Source organism: Meriones unguiculatus, chromosome 16 (assembly GCF_030254825.1).
Source record: "Meriones unguiculatus strain TT.TT164.6M chromosome 16, Bangor_MerUng_6.1, whole genome shotgun sequence".
Classification (NCBI taxonomy): domain Eukaryota; kingdom Metazoa; phylum Chordata; class Mammalia; order Rodentia; family Muridae; genus Meriones; species Meriones unguiculatus.
In genome coordinates this window covers 62,242,601-62,268,341 of record NC_083363.1, presented here as the reverse complement: position 1 = coordinate 62,268,341, position 25,741 = coordinate 62,242,601, and the positions used below count along the sequence as shown (strand labels likewise).

Here is a 25,741-nt window from a genome sequence, read left to right as displayed (position 1 = left end):
TGTGGTATGTGTGTGTGTGTGTTTGGTGTGTGTGGTGTGTGTATGTGTGTGTGGTATGTGTGTGTGTGTGGTGTGTGTGTGTTTGGTGTGTGTGTGTGTGTGTGTGGTGTGTGTGTGTGTGTGTGTGTGTGTTGTCTGTGAGTAGCCTGAGGTGGGTTGTATGTTGCAAACCTGTGTCCTCTGCAAGAGCCTCAAGTGCCCTTAACCATCTCTCCACCCTCTGGGTTTGTTTCTAAACAATCACTTCTCCCCCATTCTGCAGAAAACAAGAGGATTTTCTGACCTCTTCACCACAAGGACCTCATGGAGCTTAGCAAAACCCATGAAAAGTCAGGGTGCCTCAGGGAGGTTTTCCCTGTTTTTTCTTTCTTTCTTCCTTCCTTTCTTTTTCTTAAGATGTTATGAAATTTCCCTCCATTCCCCCTTTGCCTCCAACTCTTCCCTATGTCTCCCCATCATGATCCCTCTCAAATCCCTGGCCGCTGCTTCATATATATGTGAATACATGTATAAATTAATATAGTCACATTAATTAACTAATATTACCAAGACTAATATAATTCACATATGTGAAGAGGTCTATCTTGCCAAGTCTGTTCAGGGTTGCTTGCACATGAATGCTTTCTGTAATGACTACTACATACTAGAAATGCTATTATGGAGCTTCCATCTGGGGAAGACCATTTCTCCCGCTCTCTCCACCCCTCGGCACCTGGAGTGCTTCCTTCAGGGCTGAGATCTCCCACCTCTGGTATTAGCCTGTCTACTGTTGTTGTCCTCGTTTGGGACTTGTTTAATCAGCCCTGCTTCTGAGGCATCATGGAGCTTTTGTGTCATTTCGAGGACACACAATCTCACAGCAGATTCCCTGGTCCTCTGGCTCTTGTATCTTTCCATCCACCTTTCTTCAATGGAGTTGTGCTAAAGATGCCCTGTTGGTTCTGGGCATCCTGTGATCCGTTATCTGTGTTTTAAACAGTTACAGTTTTCTTTAATGGCCTCCGTCACAAAGGAGTTCTTTGGTGAGGGTTGTGCAGTACAATTGCCTGTGAGTGGAGGGAGACAGATTTAGAATGCCCTTGGGGGTTACACTGGTCTAGTAATGTGGTGGGTGTAGGCTCTCTAACATCCATGGCCTCACCAGCCCCAGGCAGGTGACTGGGTGAGAGCTCATGTGGGTTCACACTCACTGTCCAAGGCTTCATCAAATCCCCATGGAAGCATGCATGCAACTTAGTCTGGCAGCAGCTTCTGCTCCCATGAAGCTTGGCTGCAGTCTTCTCAGTCTCTCCCAGGATTCTAGATGGTGGCTTGCCCTGTGACACACTTCTCTGGCACGGCTATGAGAAGCTGCCTTCTGCATTGTGTCTATTTCCTTCCTTTGTTGCAGGAATGAAAGTGGAACTCCCATGCTCCCGTCTGTTGGAGCAGAATCCACAAGTCCTCTGTTGTTTTGAAGGAACGGAAGTCTGGAGCACACATTCCTGTTGAGCTGGCTTCTTTACTCAGACTAGCTATGTTGACACATCCGTGCTGTTATAGGGGGTCAGAGTCCGTGCTGTTATAGGAGGCCAGAGTCCATGGTTTTTATTGCTAGCAGTCCTCGATTTTATGGCTCTATCCCCTGTGTTTACCCACTCACTTGCTGATGGATATTTGGGTTGCTTCCAGCATGGCCCTACTGCAGAGAAAGCTTGTATGGTCATCTGAGTGTGTGAAGCCTTGTTTATGCGTGTACACATATGAAGGTGTAGTAGGTAGTCATGTGGTAGGTGTGTTTCTAACTAGCTAGCAGATTTCAAATTTCTTCCCCAAGCTGGTTTTTGCCGTTCTGCATCCCGACCAGCACCACTTCAGAACCTCCCAAATGTAGACTAAGAATCTTTTAAACCTTAACGAGACAAGTAGGCAATGTGGTATGCTTTAAAGTAAGAAGGCTACTGCAGGTGTTGGAGGCCAGAGGAGTTGCTTGGCCATTAGGAGCTTGAAATGATGGTTTTGTAGGGAATAAGTTTGGTTTCCACCACACATGTCAGAAGGTTCTCACCTGCCTGTGACTCCAGCTCCAGGGGATCTGACACCCTTTTATGGCTTCCATAAGCACTTGTATTCATGCGTACATACACACAGAGAGACACATAATTAAAAATAAAAATAAATCTTTAAAAAGTGAAGAACAGCTATTATAATATTGACCCTTCTGTCAGAATAATTCTATGTATTTTTACTTATTTTGGTTTTTAATCATTTCTTTCCAGTATCATTGCAGGGCTCAATGCACAGATGTCTGTTGTGTCTCTTTAATTTGATCATATAATAACTAAAAACTAAGTTAGAAATCCTGGTCTGGCAGCATCTTCCTTACAACACAGCAGGTGGATGATGACTTTATGGCCATGCAGACTTGGGCTGTGGGAGATCCTCCCTCAAGAAAACCAAACAAAACCACTTAAAACTAGCCTGGTGGACTCTCACAGACGTCGGCAGAACACATGAGACCGCGGGTTGGAAACGAAAGGCAGTTGTTCACGCACAGCCAGCAGTGTGGACCCGTGTGCGGTGCACCGTCGGCGTCCATGCGAGGAGGCAGACTCTAATGGACGCTGCAAGCCATGGCTTGCCCACAACTGAGCAGCCCGCAGCTGCGGGGATCCAGCTCTTTCCTCAACAGGAAGTCGTCTTCCGTCCTGCTAGGTTGAGAGATATCACATAAGCAGCTACAAACCTCAAAACTGCACATTTCAGCTGGGGTGGGGTGGGGTAGGGTGTACCTTTGCTGTCGCTGTGCACGCCCATGAAAGGGCAGGGGCTCTGTACAGCCAAGGAGGGTCCCTTGTCTGCGTCTGTTTGTCCCTTTACCTCTATTCAGTTTCTGCTGTGACTTTCCTTTAAGCTCTGCTTTATAACTGCACACATGACTAAACTTCACATTTACTCAGGGCAGCATGGCCTCATCTACTTTGTTAGCGCTAGGGTAATGTTTTTATAGATTTCCTACAACTTGCCACTATTTTTATTTCTATTTCATCTTTTTAAATCAAAATGTTTGTTTGCTTGTTTGTTTGTCTTTCTCTTGCTCATTCCACTCAGCTAAAGCAGTGACAAAAATCCCTGGGAAGCCACAAGCTGGGACACCTGTGGAAAGAGCTTGGAACGAGTTGCTGAGTAGGTGGAGGATGGGAGCTGACTGGGAAAACAAGGTATTTCCTGCAAGGTGCTAGGAAAGCCCCTGAAGACTGAGGGCCTCGGTAGGCCCCGCACTCTGCCTGCCACAATCAGGTGAAGCAAGAGAGACCCACAACTTTGTCAGATGTGAAGATCCTTTCCCAGTCTGTAGGCTGTTGTTTTGTTCTGATCACAGTGTCCTTTGCTTGACAGAAGCTTTTTAGTTTCATGAGGTTCCATTTATTAATTGTAGATCTTAGAGCCTGTGCTGTTGATGTTCTGTTCAGGAAGTTTTTCTCCTGTGCCAATGAGATCAAGGATCTTCCCCACTTTTTCTTCTAACAGGTTTAGTGTGTCTGGTTTCACGTTGAGGTCTTTGATCCACTTGGACTTTAGTTTTGTGCAGGGTTATAGATATGGATCTATTTGCATTTTTCTACATGTAGAGACATCCAGTTAGTCCAGCACCATTTGTTGAAGATGTTTTCTTTTTTTCCATTGTATGGTCTTGGCTTCTTTGTCAAAAATCAGATATCCATAAGTGTGTGGGTTTATTTCTAGGTCTTCAGTTTAATTCCATTAATCCACTAGCTTGTTTCTGTGCCAGTACCATGCAGTTTTTATTACCATTGCTCTATAGTATATCTTGAAAACAGAGATAGAGATTCCTCCAGAAGATCTTTTATTGTACAGGACTGCTTTAGCTATTCTGTTTTTTTTTGTTGTTGTTGTTGTTGTTTTTTTGTTTTGTTTTGTTTTGTTTTGTTTTGTTTTTTGTGTGTGTGTGTTTGGTTTTCCATATGAAGTTGATAAATTGTTCCAAGGTCTGTTAAGAATTGTGTTGGGATTTTGATGGGAACTGCATTGAATCTGTAGATTGCTTTTGGTAAGATGGTCATTTCTACTATATTAATCCTACTGATCCATGAGCATGGGAGATCCTTCCATCTTCTGATATCTTCTTCAATTTTTTCTTCAGAGACTTGACTGGACCTAGGCCCCCAACACAGATACAGCCGATGGGCAGCTCTGTCCTCATATGGATCCCCTACTAAGATGAAAAATGGCTGACCCTGACATGGACTCTGTTGCCTGCTTTTCGATCACTTTCCCCTGGTGGGGCTGTGCACTGAGTCCTGATGTGACTTGATAGCTGGTGGGGTGGGGGGTTCCCTTCTCTGAGGAGTAGGGGAGGGAGAAACAGGGAGGGAAGGTATTGGTACAGGAGGGAGGGAGGGAGGGGGATACGACTGGGACATAAGAAGAATGGGGAGAGAGAGAGAGAGAGAGAGAGAGAGAGAGAGAGAGAGAGAGAGAGAGAGAGAGAGAGAGAGAGAGAGAGAGATCCAGGATCCACATCCAACAAGTCCTTCGGCTCAGGCAATTGCCCACAGCGCCATCTGCTGGGCAAGTTGAACACCACGCCATTCTGTAAAGGTGAAAAGGATGATGGGTGCCACCCCAGGCTTGGTGGAATCTCATTAGAGCTGAGGACAAAAAGCGATGACTGACTCTGTCTATCTTTTGTCTACAACACCACCAAATGCATTCTCTAGTTAACGCTTTTTTTTTTTTTCTGGTTTTGCTTTCTTAATATATGGTCTCACGTAGCGTAGGCTGGTCTATGTAACTGAGAATAACCTTGAATTATTTTAAGTGTGCGTTTTAGCACATCTAATTTAACGAGCTAGCTGATTCCGCCCTGGCATTTCATATGCGTGCATGTGCAGTTTGTCATATTCACTGCCTGTTGCCGTCTCGAGAGTCTTCCCTTCCACTCCCATGGATCCTGCTCCGCATTCCAACCACCCCCGTCTACTTTCATGGCTTTTACAAGCTGAACTCTTGACCCTCTTGTCTCTGTGTCCCAAGTGCTGAGGTCACGGAAGTGCGCCGCCACAGCCGAAGTCACAGTTCAGTCACATGTCACAATTCCCAGTCTGTGCTTAACGAGGCCGGCGGAACCAGTTCTGCTTCGTGTCCACACTCAGGGCTAGATTCAGTCCGTCTCCCCCAACCTGGAGGCAGCCTAAGGTTTTCCAGAGTCTCCCCCGCTGCTCGCCACAAGCCCTTACGCCGCGTGTCCTCTGACTTTGTTTCTCTATTGCGTTTATCATTCACGGTTCCTCCCGCTCTTCGGGCGCGGCTGTTCACTCCGAGGCCACTCGCCCGGCTCTGAGCCTCTCCGTGTCCCGCTTCTGACCCTGCGCAGACTTCTCACAGATGGAGAGGCCGGCTGCGTTACTGCCCGAGGCTCTGACGGGAAAGCTCCCACCGCCAGCTTAGCTCGTCCCGGGCAAGCCGAGGAGGGGCCTGGGATCCAGCCGCACGAGCTGTCACTGAGGAGAACCTGCTCTGGCGACAGGTTCCTCCCGCCCCACACCGCCAGCGAGCGAGGAAGGGCGGCATCAGTCCGCTGTCACAGCGTTTGTCGGCGGCCTCGAACTAACGCGTCCGCGGCGCCAGCCCCGCGCCAGCCCCGCGCCACGGCCTTCCGTCTGCGCAGGCGCACGCCGGGCGCTTCCGCCGTGGGCGTGGCCGCGCCTGGGCGTGGCCGCCGCGGGGCGTGGCCTGCCGGCGGCTCGGGGGCGTGCGCACCCGCAGCCCGCGGAGGCGCCTGGCGATGGGGGTCCGCGGGCGCCGGGCCTCGGGGCAGGGGCCGGCCGCGGGGAGCCTGGCGCCAGCTCCCAGCGCCGAGGGCTCCCGCCGCTTCCTGCTCTGCCTCTACCTGGTTGGCTTCCTGGTGAGTGCCCGCCCTGGGGCCGGGGAAAGCGCGGAGTGTGCAAGGCTGGGGATCCTGGCGGGCTGTGCTTGCCCCAGCTCCCGGGGAGTCACACAGACCCCGAAGGGTGCTGTGAGGCGCCTCCTCTTGCCACTTCACCCCAGGTCACTGTTTGCAGGGGCCGGTGCAGGACCGAGGAGAGGCTGCTGAGGGAGCTAGCGCGGTTGGGACACAGGCCTCTCCCCACAGCAGTGGTCAAGAGGTCTTTGCTAATGAGTCCTTCTACACGGAAGACCTTGACGTTTGACGTTTGAACTGGGAAGTCACACTTGTGTGACTTTGGCAAATGGCACTGTTTTTGTTTTGTTATAACTTATGTGCGTGTGTGTGTGTATATAAACATATATATGTAGATAGATTGATTGATTGAAAGTGGTCCTTTCCCTTGTAGAATGAGACAAGTTATTCTTAAGTTATTCTTCCATCCATCTGCGTATTAATGTAATACTTAAGAAAGTTATGAATGCCTATCATGTCGTACATGATCTCAAAGGCAGTTTCTGCTTCCAGAGATTTCCCAGTCTTAGTGATAGGCTTAAGTTGGGAGTCTTGGGCCATTTTCAGTGCAGGAACCCTGACACGCCCACCCTCACTCCTCTAGGTTTGGTTCAGCAGAAAGAAACACTCAGTAGGATTTCCTCAAGGCAAAAGGAACCAATTAGTTGAAAGGACATTGGGAGAAGGCTTTGTGGCCAGTACCTGGTCAGCACTGAGCCTGGTAAACAGTAACTGTTCGCTGTCCAGGTGAAGTAAGCTTACCGTTTATTTCCAGACGGAAGGGCTGCTAGAATTAGGAGTCAGCACGCTGAGCCATGTAGGTGAGGATCAGAGAAGCAGCCTCTGCTCTGTCTGCAAAGTGCCCAGCAGTCAATGGAGGAACTGTTCAATTTAGTTCTTGTTAGAATCTTGAAGAAAGTAGATTTCACCAAATGTCTGTGTTTACAAAGCTAGAAGACAAGGAGGACCATGTTATAAACAAAAATGAAAATCCCAACCATTTTATTTTACCAATAAGGACGCAGGAGTCAGATGCTGGGGTGAAAACCTGCTAGTTCACAGAGGCAGAGAAAGCACCAGCTGACCTTCCTCCTCAGCTCAGATCTCAGAGGAAAAAGCCCAAAAGGCTCACCAGCTCAGTGACAGCCTGGGAAGAAAAGTACAAAATACCCAAGGCCAAAGAAGCCCAAAAAAGGCAAGGAGCTGAGGAACTGAAGCCAGAGCTAAGCTAAAAAGCCCTTTCTACTGCTCCAGCTGTCTTAAATACCCCTCAACTCAAAGTCCCTCCTACTCTTTAAGCCCTGTCAGCTGTTTTCTTGCTCCGCCTCATGACTTAGGGTTAACTTTATTAAATCCTGTAAACAGAGAGCTCTTGGATTAAAGGTGTGTGCTAGGGCTGAACCACACCACAATCACCTGTTTACAGTAAACAGAAAGTTCTTGGATTAAAGAGGTGTGTGTTACAGCTCAACCACACCGAACAAGAAGCAGGGTTTTACAGTTCACAATTTGGGGTGCCTGGTGGGATCACACACCTGCAGCAGGACCACGCCTTAGAGACATCTCTGTGTACGGTTTCCCTTCTTAGGCTCCATGCCTCTGAGAGCCTGGCACCACCACCCCGAGTCCTTGCCCTTTGGCTGTGCCTTAGGATGAGGTGCTGCCTGCTGCGCTGTGTACTCAGGGTTCAGAGGAAGTGGGTGCAGATGTTCTGGGGAAGGATGCTGACCACAGTCCTCCTGGGGTGATGCCTGTCTCCAGCCCACCACAGAGGGCACCTGGGTTGTGTGTGCCACATAAAAAGACTCCGGCCCCGGAGGGTCACAGCAACTACCACGAGCTGGAGTGGAGAATGGTGTGAGAATCAGGGAGACAGAGCAGTTCCCACACCCTTTGTTGTGTGCGGCCTCCCAGCAGACTTGGATATTCGCAGCCTCTCTCAGGCTTTCCGTATGCTCTGCACATGGCGAAACTAGTCTGATGCAAAAATTTGAGAAATGTAGTGACGTATTCAAGAGAATAATATATTCAAGAGCATATCTTGAGGGAAATATGTAAGATTTCCAAGTACTTTTTAAAAGATTAGGGATTTTTTTTTTTTGTGAAAAATCTTGTGAAGAGCTTCAGTTTCTCTGTCGTTGAAGGAGCTAATGCTGACTTACCAAAAAAAACTTAGTGTTTTTTTTTATATTTAGCGACCCTAAAGGCTTGGGAAAACAATTTCTGATTGGAAGAGGAAGGGCACAAGATTGGAGAAGTTATTTGCCAAACGTTCTAGTTTTAGCTCTTGATACCATGAGCTTTTCCTTTGTTTCACGGGAAACACTAAGCTCATTGGTATGGCTATGATGGTGATGAGGTCTGTGATGTAGCTGGGCAGTCTGTTCCCTGTCCCCAGCCTGTGGCAGGTGACAGCTCATCTTTATTGAGACCTTAGTCTGTGGATCTCAGTATTCCACCAGCCTCCTGTCTTCCTCGTGCTTTCCTGGGCTTTCTTCTGAGTATTGATGTGTGACAGATTTTGAAAACTAGTACAGTGAAACATGCTTGTGATATTAGCACCTAAGAGGCTGAGGTGGGGGCCAACCTGGGCTACGAAATGAGGCTGTCTCAAATACAGACTCTGGTCCATCAGTTCCTTTTTGTAACTTGAGATTCTTTCTAAAAAAAAAAAAAACATTATTATTATTACTACTATTATTATTATTTATTATAATTTATTCACTTTGTATCCCAGCTGTAGCCCCCTCCCTCATCTCCTCCTGGTCCCACCTTCCCTTCCCCCCTTTGCCCCTCCCCTAGTACACTGATAGGGGAGATCCTCCTCCCCTACTATCAGACCCTGGCCTATCAGGTCTCATCAAGACTGTCTGGATCCTCTTTCTCCGTGGCCTAGTAAGACCACCCCACCAGGGGGAGGTGATCAAAGAGCAGGCAACCGAGTTCATGCCAGAGACTGCCCCTGCTCCCCTTGCTAGGGAACACCCATGGAGACTGAGCTGCCATGGGCAACATCTGTGCAGGGGGTCTAGATTATCTCCATGCATAGTCCTTGATTGGGGTATCAGTCTCAGAAAAGACCCTGGGCCCAGATTTCTTGGTTCTGTTGCTCTCCTTGTGGAACTCCTGTTCCCTCCAGGTCTTTCTGTCTCCCCCTTTTTCCATAAGATTCCTTGCACTCTGCCCACAGTTTGGCTATGATGTAGCTTGAGATTCTTACTGAAGCAAAAACAGCTTTACCAACAAACACAAACTGTCCCTCCTTTGTTATCCACACAACAGTGAGTTTTTCTGTTCAATGTTCCTTCGTTTTGGGTGAGGGACTTGGGTGGCACACCCTCCTTGGATGTCAAAGGCCAGTCACAAAGAAGCTGAAGTGAAAATTGATCATAGGTCTAGATGGCCCAGGTAGTTACAGTTATCTGGATTTTATCATGGCTCTTTACCTGGTCCTTGTGGTCTGCAGTTGTGGTTTCTTCCTTGGTCAGGAGTTTAGGACCAGGTTTTATGTTTGAGACTGGGCTGTAGGTTAAATTCTGCTGAGCTTCAGTGCTAATGAGTCCTGTGGGCTTTGACTTCCCACAGGATTTGTTTGGTGTCAGCATGGTCGTTCCATTGTTGAATCTTCATGTCAAGTCCCTTGGAGTGAGTCCCATAGTTGCTGGAGTCGTAGGTGAGTGTGTGATGCAGCTTGTGGGGAAAACACTGAATTTCAAATCCCCCCAAAATAACTCTGCCTTTAGCCAAACATCACCAAAAGTAAGTGGGAAATGAAGCGACCTTGGGAGTATTTCCAAGGGCCACCCTGAAGCAAGCGGAGTTCATCTCTTCTCGGACCACCTGCCCTTGGGAAGGCTCTGAGGTTTGAGTTCCTTCCACATCCCATAAGCCGGAAGCTCCGGGCCTCTGGCAGTGTGGTAGTGTGTGTATCTCAGGTGAAGCATGGCCTCTGGCCTCCTGCCTGCAGGCAGTTCTGGAGCTTGGATGAGGCCGCAGGGCGATTGGTGGAAGTCCCACGTGAAGGGAAAGGGCTTGGGCGACCACCTTGGGAAGCTAGCTGCACACTTCCCACACTGCCAGCTCATCTCAGAAGCCTGCGGAGCTTCTGCCCACACAGTACGAGGTTGTGTCCAGATTGTGCTGATTTAGAGTCCCCAGGGCTTAGAACAGTCTGTGCTGAGTACTGAAAAGCCCTCAATGCTAACAGCCCTGAATCCTTCAGTTTTCCACATCACCTGTGCTCTGTCCTGACTCCCCCCGCCCTGCCCCGCTCTGATTATGATTTGCCTCAAGATCTGTATGCTGAATTATGCTGACCATTAGGAAAAGCCCAGTGGACCTGTTACATCTTGAGGGAAGGAACTCTAGAAGTCCGATATTTAACTAAAGCTTTTTCTTCTTAAATTTTGCTTTTTTTTTTTTTAACTGCTCTTTGTTTTTGTAGTTAGCATGTATGACTTAGGGCCTGTCCATTCATGAGTACAACGGACTTTCTTATTCTTCTTTCACCTCTAAGATGCTTGAGCTATAATGAGTTGTTGTTAAAAATTCATTGCTCAGTTGTATATTTCCAGGACTCTGATTTTTACTCTTAGAGGAGCAGCATTACTTTCAGGGACCCCAAGACTGGCCCTTGCTGCCATTCCCATGCGCTTGCTCACATTTTAATTTGAAGGCTTTTAAAATAGTTTATGAAAGATGTATGATGGTTTAGCTTCCTGAGGATGCCCCTTCCCCGGAGTTTTCTTCCTGACTATTACCACGTTCCCCCAGCACCCTCTTCTGGTATTTCCACTTGTTTTTCAGGCTCCTCCTACGGCGTTTTGCAGCTCTTCTCCAGCACCTTTGTGGTAAGCTACCCTCCATCCACCAAGTTCTCCTGTATCCTGCAGCCCATCTCCAGCACAGTGCATCGGCCATCTGCCACAGTGCTTACGAAGGTGGAGGGCTGGAAGATTGCTGAAGAGGGGCGTGCGGGCGACTGGAAAATTCAGCCTTGTTAAATATGAGACAGGCAGAATGCTGTCTTCCGCCCTCTGCTTGGCCAGGGGAAGGCATGTCCTTTACAGTCTGTGAGGCCTGCTGAGCGAGTGCTTGTTGGGGGAGGAAGGGGCTTACTTTATAAGAGGCTTCCCTGGGACTGTGCTGCTGTTCCGGGAGTCGGTGCTGAATTTTGTACCGTAGAAAACACCACGACCAGAAGCCCTCACTCATTGTTTGCTTCATGTAATCGACAGCGGTCAAACCCACCTGCATTTCCACTGTTCTGTATGGAAATGTGTGCACTGAGCTGGTTGCCTCATTATGTACGAGTAACTCAGAGTAAGCCACTTTGTTTGATTGGCCAGCTACCCAAAGAATGAGTAGAGAGATACAGTAGTGACTTTGTCCCTCTCCCTGGCCCCTTGGGTGTCTGAAATCCATGACTGTCACTAGGCATCCGGTCTGTCTCCCATGCAGCCTGCTGTGGGCACCCTGCTCTGGAGATCTCAGCGTCCAGTCAGAAAGCTCAGTGGCCATCTCTTCATTCTTACAGACAGCAGCAGCGGCAGATTGAAGCAGCTGCCGCCATCTCATGTTTAAAGAGCTCAGGTTTTCCCTGCTGCTTCTTTGTTAGGGGACGGTTTTAAAGGAAACTGGATGAGATTCTATTATAAATTGTTAAGTTTTAAGACACAGCTCGAAGCCACCTGTAACTCATTTTCAGGGAATACAGTCGCCTCTTTTCTTTTGAGACAGGTTGTCTGTATGTAGCTATCTGTGTCCTGGAAGTTCCTAGGTAGACCAGGCTGGCCTTGAGCCTGCAGAGATTTGCCTGCCTCTCAAGTGCTGGGTATAACGGCCTGTGCTCCTTTGCCCAGCCTGATCCAATGCCCTCTTTGGTCCTTTTTGGATGCTGCATGCACATGTGACACAGACATCCATACAGGTAAAACACTCAGACATATAAAATAAAAGCAAATACATCTTTTAAAAGTGTTAAATTTGGGGATGTTCTAAACTGGAGGAAGAGAAGGCAGAGATGACAGGTTGACTAGGCCTTGGGCAGTGATCGGCATTCTCTGACTAGCTCTGTCATCCTGCTGGAAGGCTTGATATTTTGTATCTGGAGTGTGGCTGTGAGGGGTAGAGGAAGTACAAGACCAGTTAGAAAGTTGGCCTGGACCCCTGCCCACCTTGCCCTCCATCCCAGGAAGGACACCCTCGTCACTGAGCCTGTGTTTACCTAGATTTGGGACCATAGAGGTTATTTTTTCCTAGTTACTTCCTTTTTTGGATTTTCTAAATTTCTAAACAACATGACTTCTGAGGAGCGTAGTTGCATAAAACAATGAAAACAAAAATGAAATGAAGCTTCGGAGCTTAATCTTCTATTGCACGGTCCAGCGAGATTTCCAGCTACTGGGTCACCAGGCATCATGCTGGTGTGGCATCCGTGTTACACTCACCTTGTGGGATGGGCAGAGAGAACAGCCTGTGGCATGTGGCATGACACAGCCATGCCCCTGCGCGACTCCCCGGGGCCATGTTGTACTGGTCCCTGTGTGGTGCTGGCAGCTCTCAGAGACCTCTGCTTGTTCCTCCCAGGGCTGCTGGAGTGATGTGGTTGGAAGGCGGCCCTCCTTGCTGGTGTGTGTTCTGCTCAGCGCCCTGGGTTACCTGCTCCTTGGAATGTCCACCAACGTGTTCCTGTTCACACTGGCTAGAGTCCCTGTGGGTGAGTTCTGGTGCCTGGCAGCGTCTTCCGTGTGGTGCTCTGTACGGGCCCAAGCCTGGTGGTGACACCCCTGCTGTTGGAGCTCAGCCACAGAGACCAGCGGCTGTAGCAGTGACAATGGCAGTAAGCGGTCGGTTAGCCGTGGCTGCTTACTGGGCATTTACTGCTGCCAGGCCCTCTGCCAGCTTCTCCAAAGCCCCACCCTGGCCTGTGACAGCCTCTCAGAGCATCGTTAGTGTGAGTCACTCTGCCACACTGGCGTTGGTCTCCTCTCTCCAGACCCCTCCGGACCACCCCTGACTCCCTGACAGCACTTTCCTCTTGGACCTCCAGTGAGAGGTTTATCCACTCTTGGAAACCTCAGGTGGCTGCACGCTCCGGTGTCTGGTGGGACCTGCTAGGGAAGGTGTGTCCCTCCTTGCCTTTCTTGGCATCCGCAGCCCCAAGTCTCACCAGTTTTCTTTCCTCAGCTCATGCAGCGTGGCAGACATTGCCACCAGTCACGAGGCTGCCGCACTGCACCTCTGTCCTCGTTAAGATAAGCTTCTCCACTGCACCGCACAGGAGCAGAGCGCCGCAGTGACACACAGCCGAGGGTCAGCTCCTCTGAGGTTGTCACTCTGCTTCGTATGCATGTGGAGTGTGCACGAAGCTCCCATCCTAGCCTGTGGCATACTCAAGTCGGCTCCCCACATTCACTGGGGGAGGGGTTGCCTTTCCTTAAGAGAGTCCACAGTCCAGCCCTCTAGTGCATTCTGAGTCACAGTTAGTACCTGTTCACTGCGTCCTGCTGCTGCATTTATTGCATTATTGTTTGGTTCGCGTTGCTCAGAATTACCCCTCACTGTGCTCCACCACTGTGCAATATCCTGTTCTGAATTCTCTGCAGACCAGGGCGGCAGACAAGAGAGAAACCTAAATTTGTTTGCAAAATGGGTTGAGATTTAGGGGAAGGAGGGGATTGCTTTTCTTTAGTGTGAGGTAGCATGAGCTGTGCGTAGTCCAGTCAGCTGTACTTTCTAACATGTGGGCGTCCCAGGCTTTAGAAACAGGAGTAATGCCTGGATTCCCTCTTGCCCCGACCTGACCCTCTCAGTGTCTGTGCATCATGATGAGAGGGAACACCGGAACTTTTGCTAGGCTTGTTCTTGCCGTCAGTTGTAGACCCAGATCCTATGTCCTGAAATGTGCCCCTGCTTTGTGCCTGTGCTCGACATCTGCTCTTCCATGCCCAGCCTCTGAAGAGCCCTCCCACGAGGTGTTTCTGGAATATTCTTCCTATAGCCTTCCCTCAAAAGGTAAACCCAGCATAGATACAAGTTCAAAGAAATTCGTGAAGTTCCTTAAATATTTGGAATTTTCTCTCAGCCCAGACCTTCTTCGTGTTCTAGAACAAGGCTAGAAAGAGTCTGTGACATCCTAAGGGGATTTCGGGTTTGTTTTCCGAGGGAGCTGCCCATTGTGTCTGGTGTGCATTGCTCCCTTTGAGCCGGAGCCCTGGATTAGACACAGGCGTGTGAGCTGAGACCTGTGGTAGAGCTGTAGGATGCTCTAGCACCTCAGGGTGCTGTAGGAGCCAGCGAAAGCCCCTGTGCCGAGCCACAGCCTGGAGAGATGCTGAGTCCTCTGCAGGGAGCTCGTCAGACAGTCCTCAGCAGAAAGCCGTCAGGCTGAAACCGCTGGGTAGTCGGCAGCTGATTCACAAGTCTCTGACTAGTAGGATGCAGTTGGCATTGTTGAGGACGCCATCAGAGTCGCTAGTGTCTTCCTGGGGTGTGGCTGGCAGTGTTGCTTAGATAAAGCTGCCTGGTGTTCCTCCTCTCTGGCATCCTTTCTGCTGTTCCGACCATACCCCTCGCCACCTTCTAACACAGTCTGTCCTTCACCGCAAGAAGAACCCGCGTTCCATGAGGGTGGCTGTAGCTCTTTATTTGTAGGTTGCTGCTGGGGTTGTTTCTGTTTCTTGACCTTTTGGTTAGCTCTCGTTGCTTTATCCACAGGTTAGGACCGATGGTGGCACAGGGTAGGTGTGCTTTGTAGTATTTTGTGGTGAGTGAGTAGGGAAGCCATGTAACTAGGTAACTGAGGGAGCCACCGAATATGAGGGGGTGCTACAGAGACGGCTGACATGACCACCCAGGTGGAAGGCTTTTATTTTAGGTAAAAGATAGACAGTATCCAGAGCAGAGAGAGGAAAAAGCAGAGCCATGGCCAGGGCTAGGAGAGCGGGAGAGAAGAGTGGACATAGTGAGAAAGCAAGAGCTAGAGAATAGAGCACACTGGGAGGGGATCAGTGAGCATCTGGAGAAAGAGGGAGAGAAGTGAGAATCTCGGGGGGGGGGGGGAACCTTGCCTTTGTGAAGAGTTGGGGAGCGAGCAGGTCGAGGAGGGTTGGGATGAGCATGGACTCGGGAATGTGCAGCAGGTGCTCGCTATACTGAGGAAGCCTGGAGGCTGGCGTGGGCTCTGCTGTGCGACCACAGGTAGCTGCTAGTCTCTTCCACCAGAGCTGAGGGAAATGAGCCCTTCCACAGACAGAAGTTGGTTCCGGTTCCACAAGTTTCTAAGGAATGCTGGCATTTATTTAGATACTGGAAATCGTCCTATAGTCTGTTTCTGGATGTTTGGACTGCCTGAGCCCTAACAGCCACAGGGAGTCTTGCTTGGGTAACAGGGAACGTTAGGATGTCGTGATGGGCTGTGGGCAAGCTGGACTCCGAGGCCCTCTGTGCTGGGGAAGAGGGAATGACGCGGTTAAGGTGCTGGCTCCGGAGTCCATTCATGACTGCCGAGTCCCGAAGGCATTAGCAGCTCAGAGGAAATGGAAGCGGGAAGGCCGCTCGGGTCTGCGAGTTACAGAGCATGTCTCTTCTTCCTCACAGGTGTTTTTAAGCACACCCTCTCCATCTCCAGGGCTCTGCTCTCCGACCTGGTCACAGAGAAGGCGCGGCCACGCGTGCTGGGACACTTCAACACGGCCTCGGGCGTCGGCTTCATCCTGGGGCCTGTGGTTGGTGGGTACCTGACAGAATCAGATGGCGGGTTCTACGTGGCAGCCCTCATCTGCTGCTCCGTCTTCCTCCTCAACGCTGGTGAGTGCGCTGTGGGACATGCCACCGAGCCAAGCAGGTCTGCTCACTTCTGTCCGAATGCAGTTGTGTCTTTAAATGCGGAAGAGGCCACCTTATATCTGGGCAGTGGCTCGAGGTTCAAGAGCTTCGGCTGCCCAACAGGACTTCAGTGGGATCCGAGCGGCTGTGCCAACGGTTCACAACTGTCTGTAACATAAGGTCCGAGTAACCTGGCCTCCTCTTCTGGCCTCCATGGACACCTGCACGCACTTGTGCACATAAAACTCGGGCACATGCCCTCATATACACACTCCTGTAATAATGATGCCAGTAATAGAGCAGGCAGGTTCACTGCTTAACAATGAGAGTTAACTGGAAGGTCCTCCGTCTGCTTTCAGAGTGACTGGACACGTGTGTGTCGCACCAGCACTGAGCTGGTTTTCTTCTGCGTCTGTCCCCACACTCAGTTTCTCCATCTCCTGGCTGGCAGTGACTGGTACGCTCTCACCTGAAATGGGACTTGGTGCCCATCTCCCCACTCCATGCTGGGATTTTCTCTTTTTTAATTAATTTATTTTTTTATAAATTACAGTTTATTCACTTTCTATCCCAGCTGTAGCCCCCTCCCTCCTCCCCTCCCATTCCACCTTCCCTCCCTCTTCTCCTCTCATGCCCCTCTCCAAGTCCACTGATAGGGGAGGTCCTCCTCCTCTTCCCTCTGACCCTAGTCTGTTAGGTCTCATCAGGACTGGCTGCATTGTCTTCCTCTGTGGCCTGGAAAGGCTGCCTCCCCCTAAGGGGGAGGTGATCAAAGAGCCAGACTGAGTTCATGATAGAGACAGTCCCTGCTCCCCTTACTAGGAAACCCACATGGACACTGAACTGCCATGAGCTACCTCTGTGCAGGGATTCTAGGATATCTCCATGAATGATCCTTGGTTGGAATATCAGTCTCAGAAAAGACCCCTGTGCCCAGATTTCTTGGTTCTGTTGCTCTCCTTGTGGAGCTCCTGTCCCCTCCGGGTCTTTCTATCTCCCCCTTCTTCCATAAGATTCCCTGCACTCTGCCCACAGTTTAACTGTGAGTCCCAGCATCTGCTTTGATGCCCTGCTGGGCAGTCCTCACGCGGAGGTTTTGTCTGATCTAGTGTCAACTTTTGCAGATAGGGCTCTGCGGATAAGGCGTGCTCTTTATGTGGCCTTTGCCTTGGCAGCTGTTCCCCCCTGCGCAGGGTTTCGCTTTGCTGTAGCCCCGTCTCTGCATGCTTTCACTGCTGTTCTTGTTACAGCTTACCCAGAAGTGCCATCCCTCGGCCCGGTTCTGAGAAGCTGTTTTCTTCCCCTTTCCTCAAGGCGCTATGTGCTTAGGTCTCACATTCGTCTGTAATCCATTTTGAGTTCATTGTTGTGTATGGCATAAGACAGGGACCAATTCCATTAATTTGTTCAATATGTATTATCTTAGTAATTATGATGTATATGGAAACATCTCTATTTAATAGAGCTGTTAGATTTTTCAATAATGTATGGAAGTTTAAAAAATAAAGCAACTATGCATTTTCCCGTCACAGACCCCCTCAGTGCCTGCTGGTCAGGGTAATGTCATGCCTTATTCATTTTACCCAGTGATGGGCTCTGCCCACACAGCCCTGCTGGCCCACCTCACGTGTGCGGGCTGGCTGCCCCTGCAAGGCTCTGCACCGACCCTTCCTGTGCAGGCCACGATCTTCCCACGCGCCCTTCGCAGCCCTCTTCCTCCTGCTCTTCACTTCACACACGTCCGTTTGTCTTTCCTGGCTGCTCTTTGCCTGCTTAGCGTGTCTCATAGCACTTCCGAAACGCTGTTGCTGTTGCAGCTCCATGCCCATATTCTACAGCGGACTGCATGGGGCCGGCGATATTCCAGACCCTGGGCTGCACCTGGCCCTGCGCGTATCTGTGGAAGTTAAGCAATAAAAACACCTCCTGCACTGTGGGAACCTTGATGAGTCACGTGCCCAAAATTCTCTCTGCCCAGAGATCCTGGCATGGACAGGTCTTAGATAAGCATCTCTGTAAATGAGAGGGACCATGCCGAGTGTCTGGGTGGCCTTCGGTTTAATCACACACCACTTTACTGCAGGGGTTCGAGCCTTCACCTTGGCATGATGATGAGCAACACATTCCACGCTGGCTTACTTCCAGATCCAGGAAGCAGGCTCCGTGGTTTAATTTCAGTTGTGGCAGGGCCACTCTCTAATTTCTCCTTGTTTGTTTGTTTTTGTTTTTTACTTTGGACATCTGGGAATAGGCGGGCCTGGGGCAGGGCATACCTGAGGGGTAGAGCATCAGTCCAGCTGGGTACAGAGTTCTGCTGCCCTTGCCCAGGTGGCCTGCATGGAGTGTCTGCTTTCCTTGTTCCACTGCTGCTCTCATGCCTTCCTCTCTAGCTTGCGTTTCTCCAGCTAAGAAACTAGGCTGAGCTGACCGACTCAGGCTCACTTCCTGCCTGGCTGTGTATTAGCGTGAGCCCTAAGAATGGCTCCTCAGTCTTCTCAGTCTAACGTGTGCTAGCAAAACCCGTGGCCTGGCTACCGGACCCGGAGAGATTTTACACAAAAGCAGTGTTACCCAAGTGTCATCATCATTATGGTTTTGACACAGGCTCTCTTGTAGCCCAGGTTAGCCTCCAACTTGTTACAGCATGGATTGCGAAGAGGTCCTAGAATGCCCAATGCGGAAGCCCTCCAGGCAAGGAGTCTGAACGGCTTCTGAACGGCTGTCCCGGCTGCCGCCTTAGGCCGGGTGTTGTGGGCCCTGGTGTTTCCTGAAAGCTCCTGCTCTCCCACTGCCCTGCCGGCCCAGGCCAAGGCCCATCCTGCTGCCCTCCCCAATGCTGGCATGGCCCTCACATCAGAAGCCTGTTGCCTGTTGACCTGTTCCAGTCTCTTTTTGGGTTTGGGTTTTTTGAGGGCAGGATTTTTCTCTAGGCTCTGACCTGCTTGCTTGTGTGTGTGGTGTTGTTAGCACACTGGAAACACAATCCGTGAGCCACGTGTGCTCACACGGCTGGATAGACAAGTACACAGGCAGGTAGGTAATTAGTGAGTTTGGTGAGAAAGGCATTCACACATACACTTTCATGCAGGAGCTCAGGATAAAGGGACGGCCTAGCGGAAATCACACAAGCTGAGAAGGCAGTGCCGGTTTTGTGTGAGTTTCGGTAGCTTCTGTGGAGCTCGGGAGTCCCTTGCTAGGATCCTGATGCCAACGCAGGACGGTGGGCACGGTGGGAAGGCGGGACGCAGTAGGACCTGGTAAAGCTGGCAGAAGGTGCAGGTGATTGACCTAGTACCGAGGAGCCGCTGTAGGAACTGAGCACACCAGCTGCCTTAACGGGCCTCTCTGCGCTCTGCTCCCACAGGTCTCGTTTGGCTGTTACCTTGGAAAGAAGCAAACCTCGGCAGCCCAGGGAACGGCCGGAGCCTGGAGGAGGAGCACGCTATTGTACCCATAAAGTCAGAAGGTACGCTTCAGGGAGCGGACCACTCCCCTGAGGCCGGGAGGAAAAGGGAGCGGAGGCCCTGGGCTGACGTCACGTCGGCCCTGAAGGACATGAAGAACCTGATGGTTTCTGCCCTGAGGGACGTGTTTCTCGTGCGCCTGCTCATGGGGGTGGCCGTCATGCTGTACTACAGTAACTTCGTCTTGGCCCTGGAGGAGCGTTTTGGGGTGCGGCCCAAGACCACAGGGTACCTCATCAGCTACACCAGCGCCCTGGGTGCCCTGGCCGGCTTCGCCGTGGGCCCTGTGCTGCGGCTGTACGGGCACGACTCGCACAGGGTCCTGCTGCACTCCAGCGCGCTCACCTGCCTGCTGCTGCTGCTCTACTCTGCGGCCAGCACGGTGGCCGTGGTGGTCCTCTCCGCCACGCTCCTGTCCTTCTCCACCACGCTCGGGAGAACCTGCGTCACCGACCTGCAGCTGAGCGTGGGCGGGGCGCAGGCCAGCGGCTCCGTCATCGGCGTGGGCCAGTCCGTGACGGCAGTGGGCCGCATCCTCGCCCCGCTCCTCTCCGGCGTGGCCCAGGAGATCAGCCCCTGCGGGCCCCCGAGCCTGGGCGCCGCTCTGGCCCTGGTGGCTATATTAATCATGTCTCTGAACAGACCTCCCTTCACTGGGCACGGGGTTGAGAGACTAAAGAGCGAGTAGGATGGACCGGGCCCCCTTGGAGAAGCAGAATTAGAACCGCGGCAATCAGCGGGAGGTCTAAGAGCTGCGGCCTGTGGGTGTGCCCAGGCCCCACCTGCGCGTGCGCGCCTGCAGCGGCACCCTAGAAAGTCACCCTAGACAGCTCTGCCGGGGCCCGGGTCGGGAGCTTCTCCGAGGGGCTTCTCGCCCCAGCTGGCTTCAGGGAAAGCCACCGTGCTGCCGGAGGTGAAGGTGGTGGAGAGCGGCTGGTGTGTGGACAGAGGGAAGACCCCGGCTGCGCCCGCTGAGGAGGCCGCTGTGTTAATCACCGCTGACCATAGAGGAAGGCAGGTCCCTCCCACCCCCAGAAGCTCAGAAGCCAAAAGTAGTTCTCTGCCTGCCGGAATCCCAGCTGCTTCTCTTAAACCAGCCTGTTGCCTTCTCAGCCGCCGAGACATCGGGTGCTGACCCCAGCCCCAGACAAATCTGTGGGCTTTTACGCCCGGGTGGCCATTTCTCACGGAGGAGGAGGAACGCGCTGGGACACTGGTTTTGATTAAGTAAAATGTAGAGACCTCACTATTTCTGACTGAGTGTGCCCTAAACTTCCTGCTTGCCCCGGTGGGGGCGCACGCACCACCCTTCCACCGCCCAGGAACCAGAATGCACTAGCAACAGGCAGCTCCCGGCTGCCTTCTCTTCTCCCTGGGACTAAATCACTTAGGTTTTGGGAAGATCCCTGGTCCCGGAAGCCCTGAGACCCGGAGGAATTGCTAATAACATGCTGGCAGCGGAGGAAGGACACCGAGGGCTGTTGAAATAAACTTCTCTACAGAGAGAGGACCAGGGCGTCCAGGCCAGGGAGGGAGGGGTGGGCGCTACGAGCTTGCTGACAGCCGGGGTGACACTGATGGTTTGTGGGCACTGCCTAGGGGTCCACCTCCCACAGCCAGCACTCACATCCTTTGAATCCTCTTGATCATTCCTCCGGGATGTTATGCCTGGTCTCAACCTAACCTAACGTGATTGTGAGTGGTATTTCAACAACTAACTTTTCATAACTCCAATGTTTACTACTTATAAATCAGAAAGTATCTTAATAGGTTTGGATATGTGTGGGGGATAAATTCATATATTTATGACAGAGGCACCTTTTAGCTTTAATATCATCCCTTTCCCTCTCTGGCTGCAAGAAAATTCACTTTTAAGCTATGAATTTGACATGGGAGCTAAGAGCCCTTAAGGGACCAAAGCATGGCATGAATGGCCATGGTTCCTCACAGCATCACAGTGTTGTGGGGACTGGGTTCAAGACACTAAATGGACCGATTGTCATGACGTAATGTTGCAGAAGTGTCTCTCCAAAGACTGTTTGTACTCTCAAAGACCATGGGGTTTTCTAACAAGTGCTTACAATAGCCGTGTTTGTATTCCTAAAACCATAGCACTTTATTTTTTAAGTCAAACCTATAAATTTAGTGAGGCTTTAAAACCAGTAAGACGCATGCAGATACTGAAAACCCAAATCAACGAGTATCTAGAGAAACATTGTGACCTTCTGTTAGTGACTTGAAGGCTGTGTCAATGTGACTTTTGTTTGTTTTGTCTCCTTTTTGGTAGCTGCTATCGCGTATCTCATCTTGTCTGGTGTCTCATTCACAGTGGGGTCTGTCGATCATCATGTCCTGGGATGCGTCCACCCTCTAGGCCCAGCATATTGCTGCTAGGGACCACTGTGAGGAGTTGTCTAGCTGATTTGTTTACACAGAAAGCTTTGGGAGCCATTCTTTTGATGAGTGGAATTTATATTTTTTTCGAGATAAAATCTCAGGGAAATTAAATCTGCTCTGTTAACATGTGTGCCGTGTTCTTTAAATTCTCTTACATAACGTCCATGATCCAGTGTGAAGTATCAGGTTGAACCACATGAATTTGTTCCTGTATCAGTAGTTTAACTTGGAGCGGTAACAGACACTTGCTGTAGAGATGTGGAGGGTTGGTGAAGGGCGCTCTTCTGCCCGCCCCCAGTGTTCCAGCCACAGGCAGACGCCGGGGAACAGGCCTCTCGTGGGGCTCTGTGTTTCAGAAGTGCACAGCTCAGTCCAGAGTCCAGAGAGACAAGCAAAAATGGGCCCTAGGGAGCCATATTTGGAAGGCTTCGGCCATGAGCTGAGTGGCCTGAGCGGTGGTGCAGGGGTGGTCATCCCTGTGGCCCACCAAAGGGGCCAGAAAGGGCGTGCTCTGGATCTGGCTGCGTGCCTTTGACCCTCACATCCAGACATCTAACACACAGAGTTAAGACTCACTGGACAGAATAGGAGGCAGGTGGGTGGAAGCAAGAAGGCTGACTCCTACCTGAGGAGCTGTGGGCAACTGAGAGGGAGAGTCTTTGTACTTAAGGGTGTAACCACCGCAGCCAGCCACGTTCCCGCTGGCCCACACCCAAGAGTGGGCCACACAAATAGGAGGACAGTCAGTTGGGTAGGTGAAGAGGTGCGGGTGGACCTGGGGAAGCCAGGGAAGGGGCTGAATGTGATAAAAACACACTGAAATACTGAAAAAACAATGATAAAAATACTTAAAAACAGAATATTGCTATTTTAGCAAAGTGTACAGAAATGATAGACGATAAAAATTCTAGGCTGCAGTAATAGAAAAGTTGTGTCTTTATCAGTCAAACTAAACTACTATATCTCAATAAATAAAAATCCTCTTCAGTGCAAATACAATCCAAATGAAAGGTGGCAGTTGGAGACACGGGCCTGGGGAGTGTTTCTTCAGGCTTGTCTAAGGCTCACTGCTGAAGGCCACACACACTTGCAGCCGTAGGCCCACTCCAGGACCCCAAGGACACCCCTGCAGCCATTTGTAGTATCAAACCTTAGGTAGCCCATTGTTTTCTTCTAAACAGATATGAATTTAATTTTCCCCATCCTAACTGCAATAGTGGTTCCAATGTGAGGTACCAATGCAAATGTAGGGTGAATTTATTATCCTGCTTCAGTGTCACTAACAGCTTTATTCTCTTGCCCCAAGCTAAGAGCACCGACCTTTGCACTCAGAGCAGGCGCTTCATAGCTGCCCTTTGGCAGATCTAAGCTGCATCCTCAGCGCAGTAGGACCTAGAAGAACGCAAGGGATGCATATCCGCACAGTGATGGAATCGCTAAGGTGCATGCCAAGTCCCTAATACTTGGGCTGCATGCAGGCGGGCACGGAGTGGCGTAGTTCAACTACACACCACTCTGCTCGAAATGGTTTAAATCTCATGTGCTGTTTATTTCTAGAATTTTCACTTAATACTTTTGAGATCTTGGCCAAGTGGTAAGTGCTTTGAAAGTAACTTCCTAGCTATACATATGTCTTCTGAGAGGCTTCCTCCAGCAGCTGGAGTCAGCCAAGGCCAAGCAATGGGCCATGCTCAGGAGTGCTGTGGAAGAGTGGGAGGAAGGACAGAGCGAGCCTGAGGGCTCAAGGGCGCCACAGGAAGACCAACAGAGCCATCTAACCTGGGCTCACATGAATCACCAGCCAAAGGGCTGGCATGGGCCGGACCTGGGCCCCCTACACACATGTAGCAGACGTGCAGCTCGGCCGTCATGTGAGTCTCTTAACAACGGGAGTAGGGGCTGTGTTGAAGCTGCCTCCCACCGCTGGGTCACTTTCCCTCGCTGGCTGCCTTGTCACTCCCAGTGGGAGACGGTGCGCTTAGTCCTGCAGTGACTTGAGGTGCCGGGGTGCATCGGTACCAACTGGGGCCTCCCCTTCTCTGGAAGGAAGGAGGGGGGAATAGAAGGAGGAGATGTGGGAGTGGGGCTGGGAGGAGAGGAGGGAGGGAAGTGGGATCAGGGTGTGAGGTGATTAAACAAACAAACAAATAAGTGAGTAAAAAGAGAGATGCCCTGGGGCAAAGGAAGAAGCAGCGGTGGCAGCAAGGTGCCCATACAGTGCCCATGCTCCATGCCGTATGTGGATGAAACTCTAAATTGTGGTGGGTTCATACAAAACTCCATAATTGCTGCAAACCATTTGGAGGGACAATGGCTGCCACTGGACTGGAGGAGGAAGGCCAGGTTTCATATGCAGCAGCGGGCATTATCGCTGAGTCCTTTAAAGCGCATCTATTTATACATAAAACTGAGGGACCTAGTGTAATTCCTATAATGAGGAATAGGATAGGCATTTGGGTCGAGTATAATTTAAAATTTTTGGATTCTAAAATTGGCTTTCATGAACTGCAGTCCATCATGACCTCTTCAGCACAAATAAGAGTCAAATTACCCAAAACTGGTGTTTCTGGGAGTGCTCCAATTTCCTGTGACATCCTTTACTCTGGACTGTAGGGGTCCTCTTCCTTCCTAATGCTGTGACCCTGAAGGACAGCTCCTGGCATTGTGGTGACCCCCAACCATAAAATTATTTCATTGCTACCTTATAATTACAATTTTGCTACTGTTAGGAACTGCAAACGTCTGATATGCAAGCTCCCTGATAGGGGACCCTGTGAAGAGGTAGTTCAAACCCCAAAGGGGTCACAACCCACAGGTTGAGAAACATGGGCTGCAGGAGGGAGACGGGAATAAGGTGTCCTGAGCCATGGCCTCTGTGAACTCTGTAAGGCAGGCCAGTGTCTGGACATGGCTGGCTCGAGTCCTTGCACATATGTACAATGTGAAAACAGTGGGCAGGCCCGGGTGCACGTGTGCTCAGCTTGCACAGAAGCACGAAACTGAAGTCGCATCAAGTGCTTGCCTGCTCAGTGGTTACCACAACTGCCCGCATGGATGTTTCCTGTACACATTTCTGCAAAGCCCGCTCTGGAGAGGTCAGCTCAGTGTAGAGTCAATGACATGAAGAATTCTGGAGGAAAGTATTATCTGTGAGGGACAAAGAGCTATGGTGACAGCTCGGCAGCCTGAGAGGTTCCCGTTCCCTTAGAAGGGAGATGCAAACAAAGTTTATGTATGTACACACACACATACACACACACACACGCACACACAAGGAAGAGGAACCAAGCTGTGAAATGCTGTCTTCTGGACAGGACATAGCTGTAGCACACACACACACTCACACACACACACACACACACACACACACGCACACACACACACGAGGAAGGGGAACGAAGCTGTGCAGTGCTGTCTTCTGGACAGGACATAGCTGTAGCACTCAAGAGCTCCTGTGTTTAACAGGCAGCTGTGTTTACCTGTTAAGGACGAGGCCATCAAATCCCAGCATGGACAGGGAGGTGCTCTCCTCACCTCCTGTTGAGGAGCTACTGACAGGCGATGGCTGCTGCCGGAGAGAGACTCCTTTGGAAGCCATGCTCGCGGCAGTGGCCACACAGCCATGCACACATGGTGAGTCAGCACTTTTGGATCCAGTGGGCTATCAAAAATGAACAGGACGGGGAGCAGGACGAATTGGGAAGGGTATGTTTTTAGGATGGTATGGACTTGGAGGGGAAAAGCTTGAGGAGTATATGAACATATTTTATTATATAGGTATATAAATTCCTCAACAAACAAACCAAGTATAGTGAAACAAGAAAATGAAACACAAGTTCGGGTCACCACTTTGGGTCATAATACGTTCTTTTCAGCAAGGTGGGGGCCATGCTTCCTCACCTCTCACATCTTAACACCTACTGTTTTTGTCCAATCTGCTTGCTACAGATGTTAAAAATTAAATAAATAAACTAAGCCGGGTGCTGGCGGAGCACACCTTTAATCTCAGCACTCAGGAGACAGAGATGGGTGGATCGCCATGAGTTCAAGACCAGCCTGGTCTACAGACTGAGCTCCAGTACAGCCAGGGCTACACAGAGAAACCCTG

At 50.6% G+C, this 25,741-nt stretch overlaps 1 protein-coding gene across 2 annotated transcripts; it reads left to right on the top strand.

Moving 5' to 3' along the window:
* The first annotated feature begins 5,737 nt into the window (after positions 1 to 5,737).
* Mfsd9 (major facilitator superfamily domain containing 9) lies at positions 5,738 to 21,757 on the top strand. 2 transcript variants are annotated; one of them, XM_021634830.2, is made up of 6 exons: positions 5,738 to 5,908; positions 9,530 to 9,617; positions 10,751 to 10,794; positions 12,533 to 12,662; positions 15,545 to 15,754; positions 19,137 to 21,757. In XM_021634830.2, exons 1-6 carry the CDS (start codon positions 5,789 to 5,791, stop codon positions 19,922 to 19,924), a joined length of 1,380 nt encoding a protein of 459 aa, XP_021490505.2. In that variant the 5' UTR covers positions 5,738 to 5,788; the 3' UTR covers positions 19,925 to 21,757. The 2 variants fall into 2 exon arrangements, with proteins under 2 accessions (XP_021490505.2, XP_060225949.1); XM_060369966.1 differs by lacking the exons at positions 5,738 to 5,908; positions 9,530 to 9,617; positions 10,751 to 10,794 and adding an exon at positions 10,809 to 11,873.
* The last annotated feature ends 3,984 nt before the right edge of the window (positions 21,758 to 25,741 follow it).

Excerpts from the sequence above, each read along its gene's own strand:
- Mfsd9 (XM_021634830.2), top strand. The coding sequence starts at position 5,789 with ATGGGGGTCCGCGGGCGCCGGGCCTCGGGGCAGGGGCCGGCCGCGGGG. Across the intron at positions 5,909-9,529 it reads TCTACCTGGTTGGCTTCCTG|GATTTGTTTGGTGTCAGCAT; the intron begins GTGAGTGCCCGC and ends GACTTCCCACAG. Across the intron at positions 12,663-15,544 it reads ACTGGCTAGAGTCCCTGTGG|GTGTTTTTAAGCACACCCTC; the intron begins GTGAGTTCTGGT and ends TCTTCCTCACAG.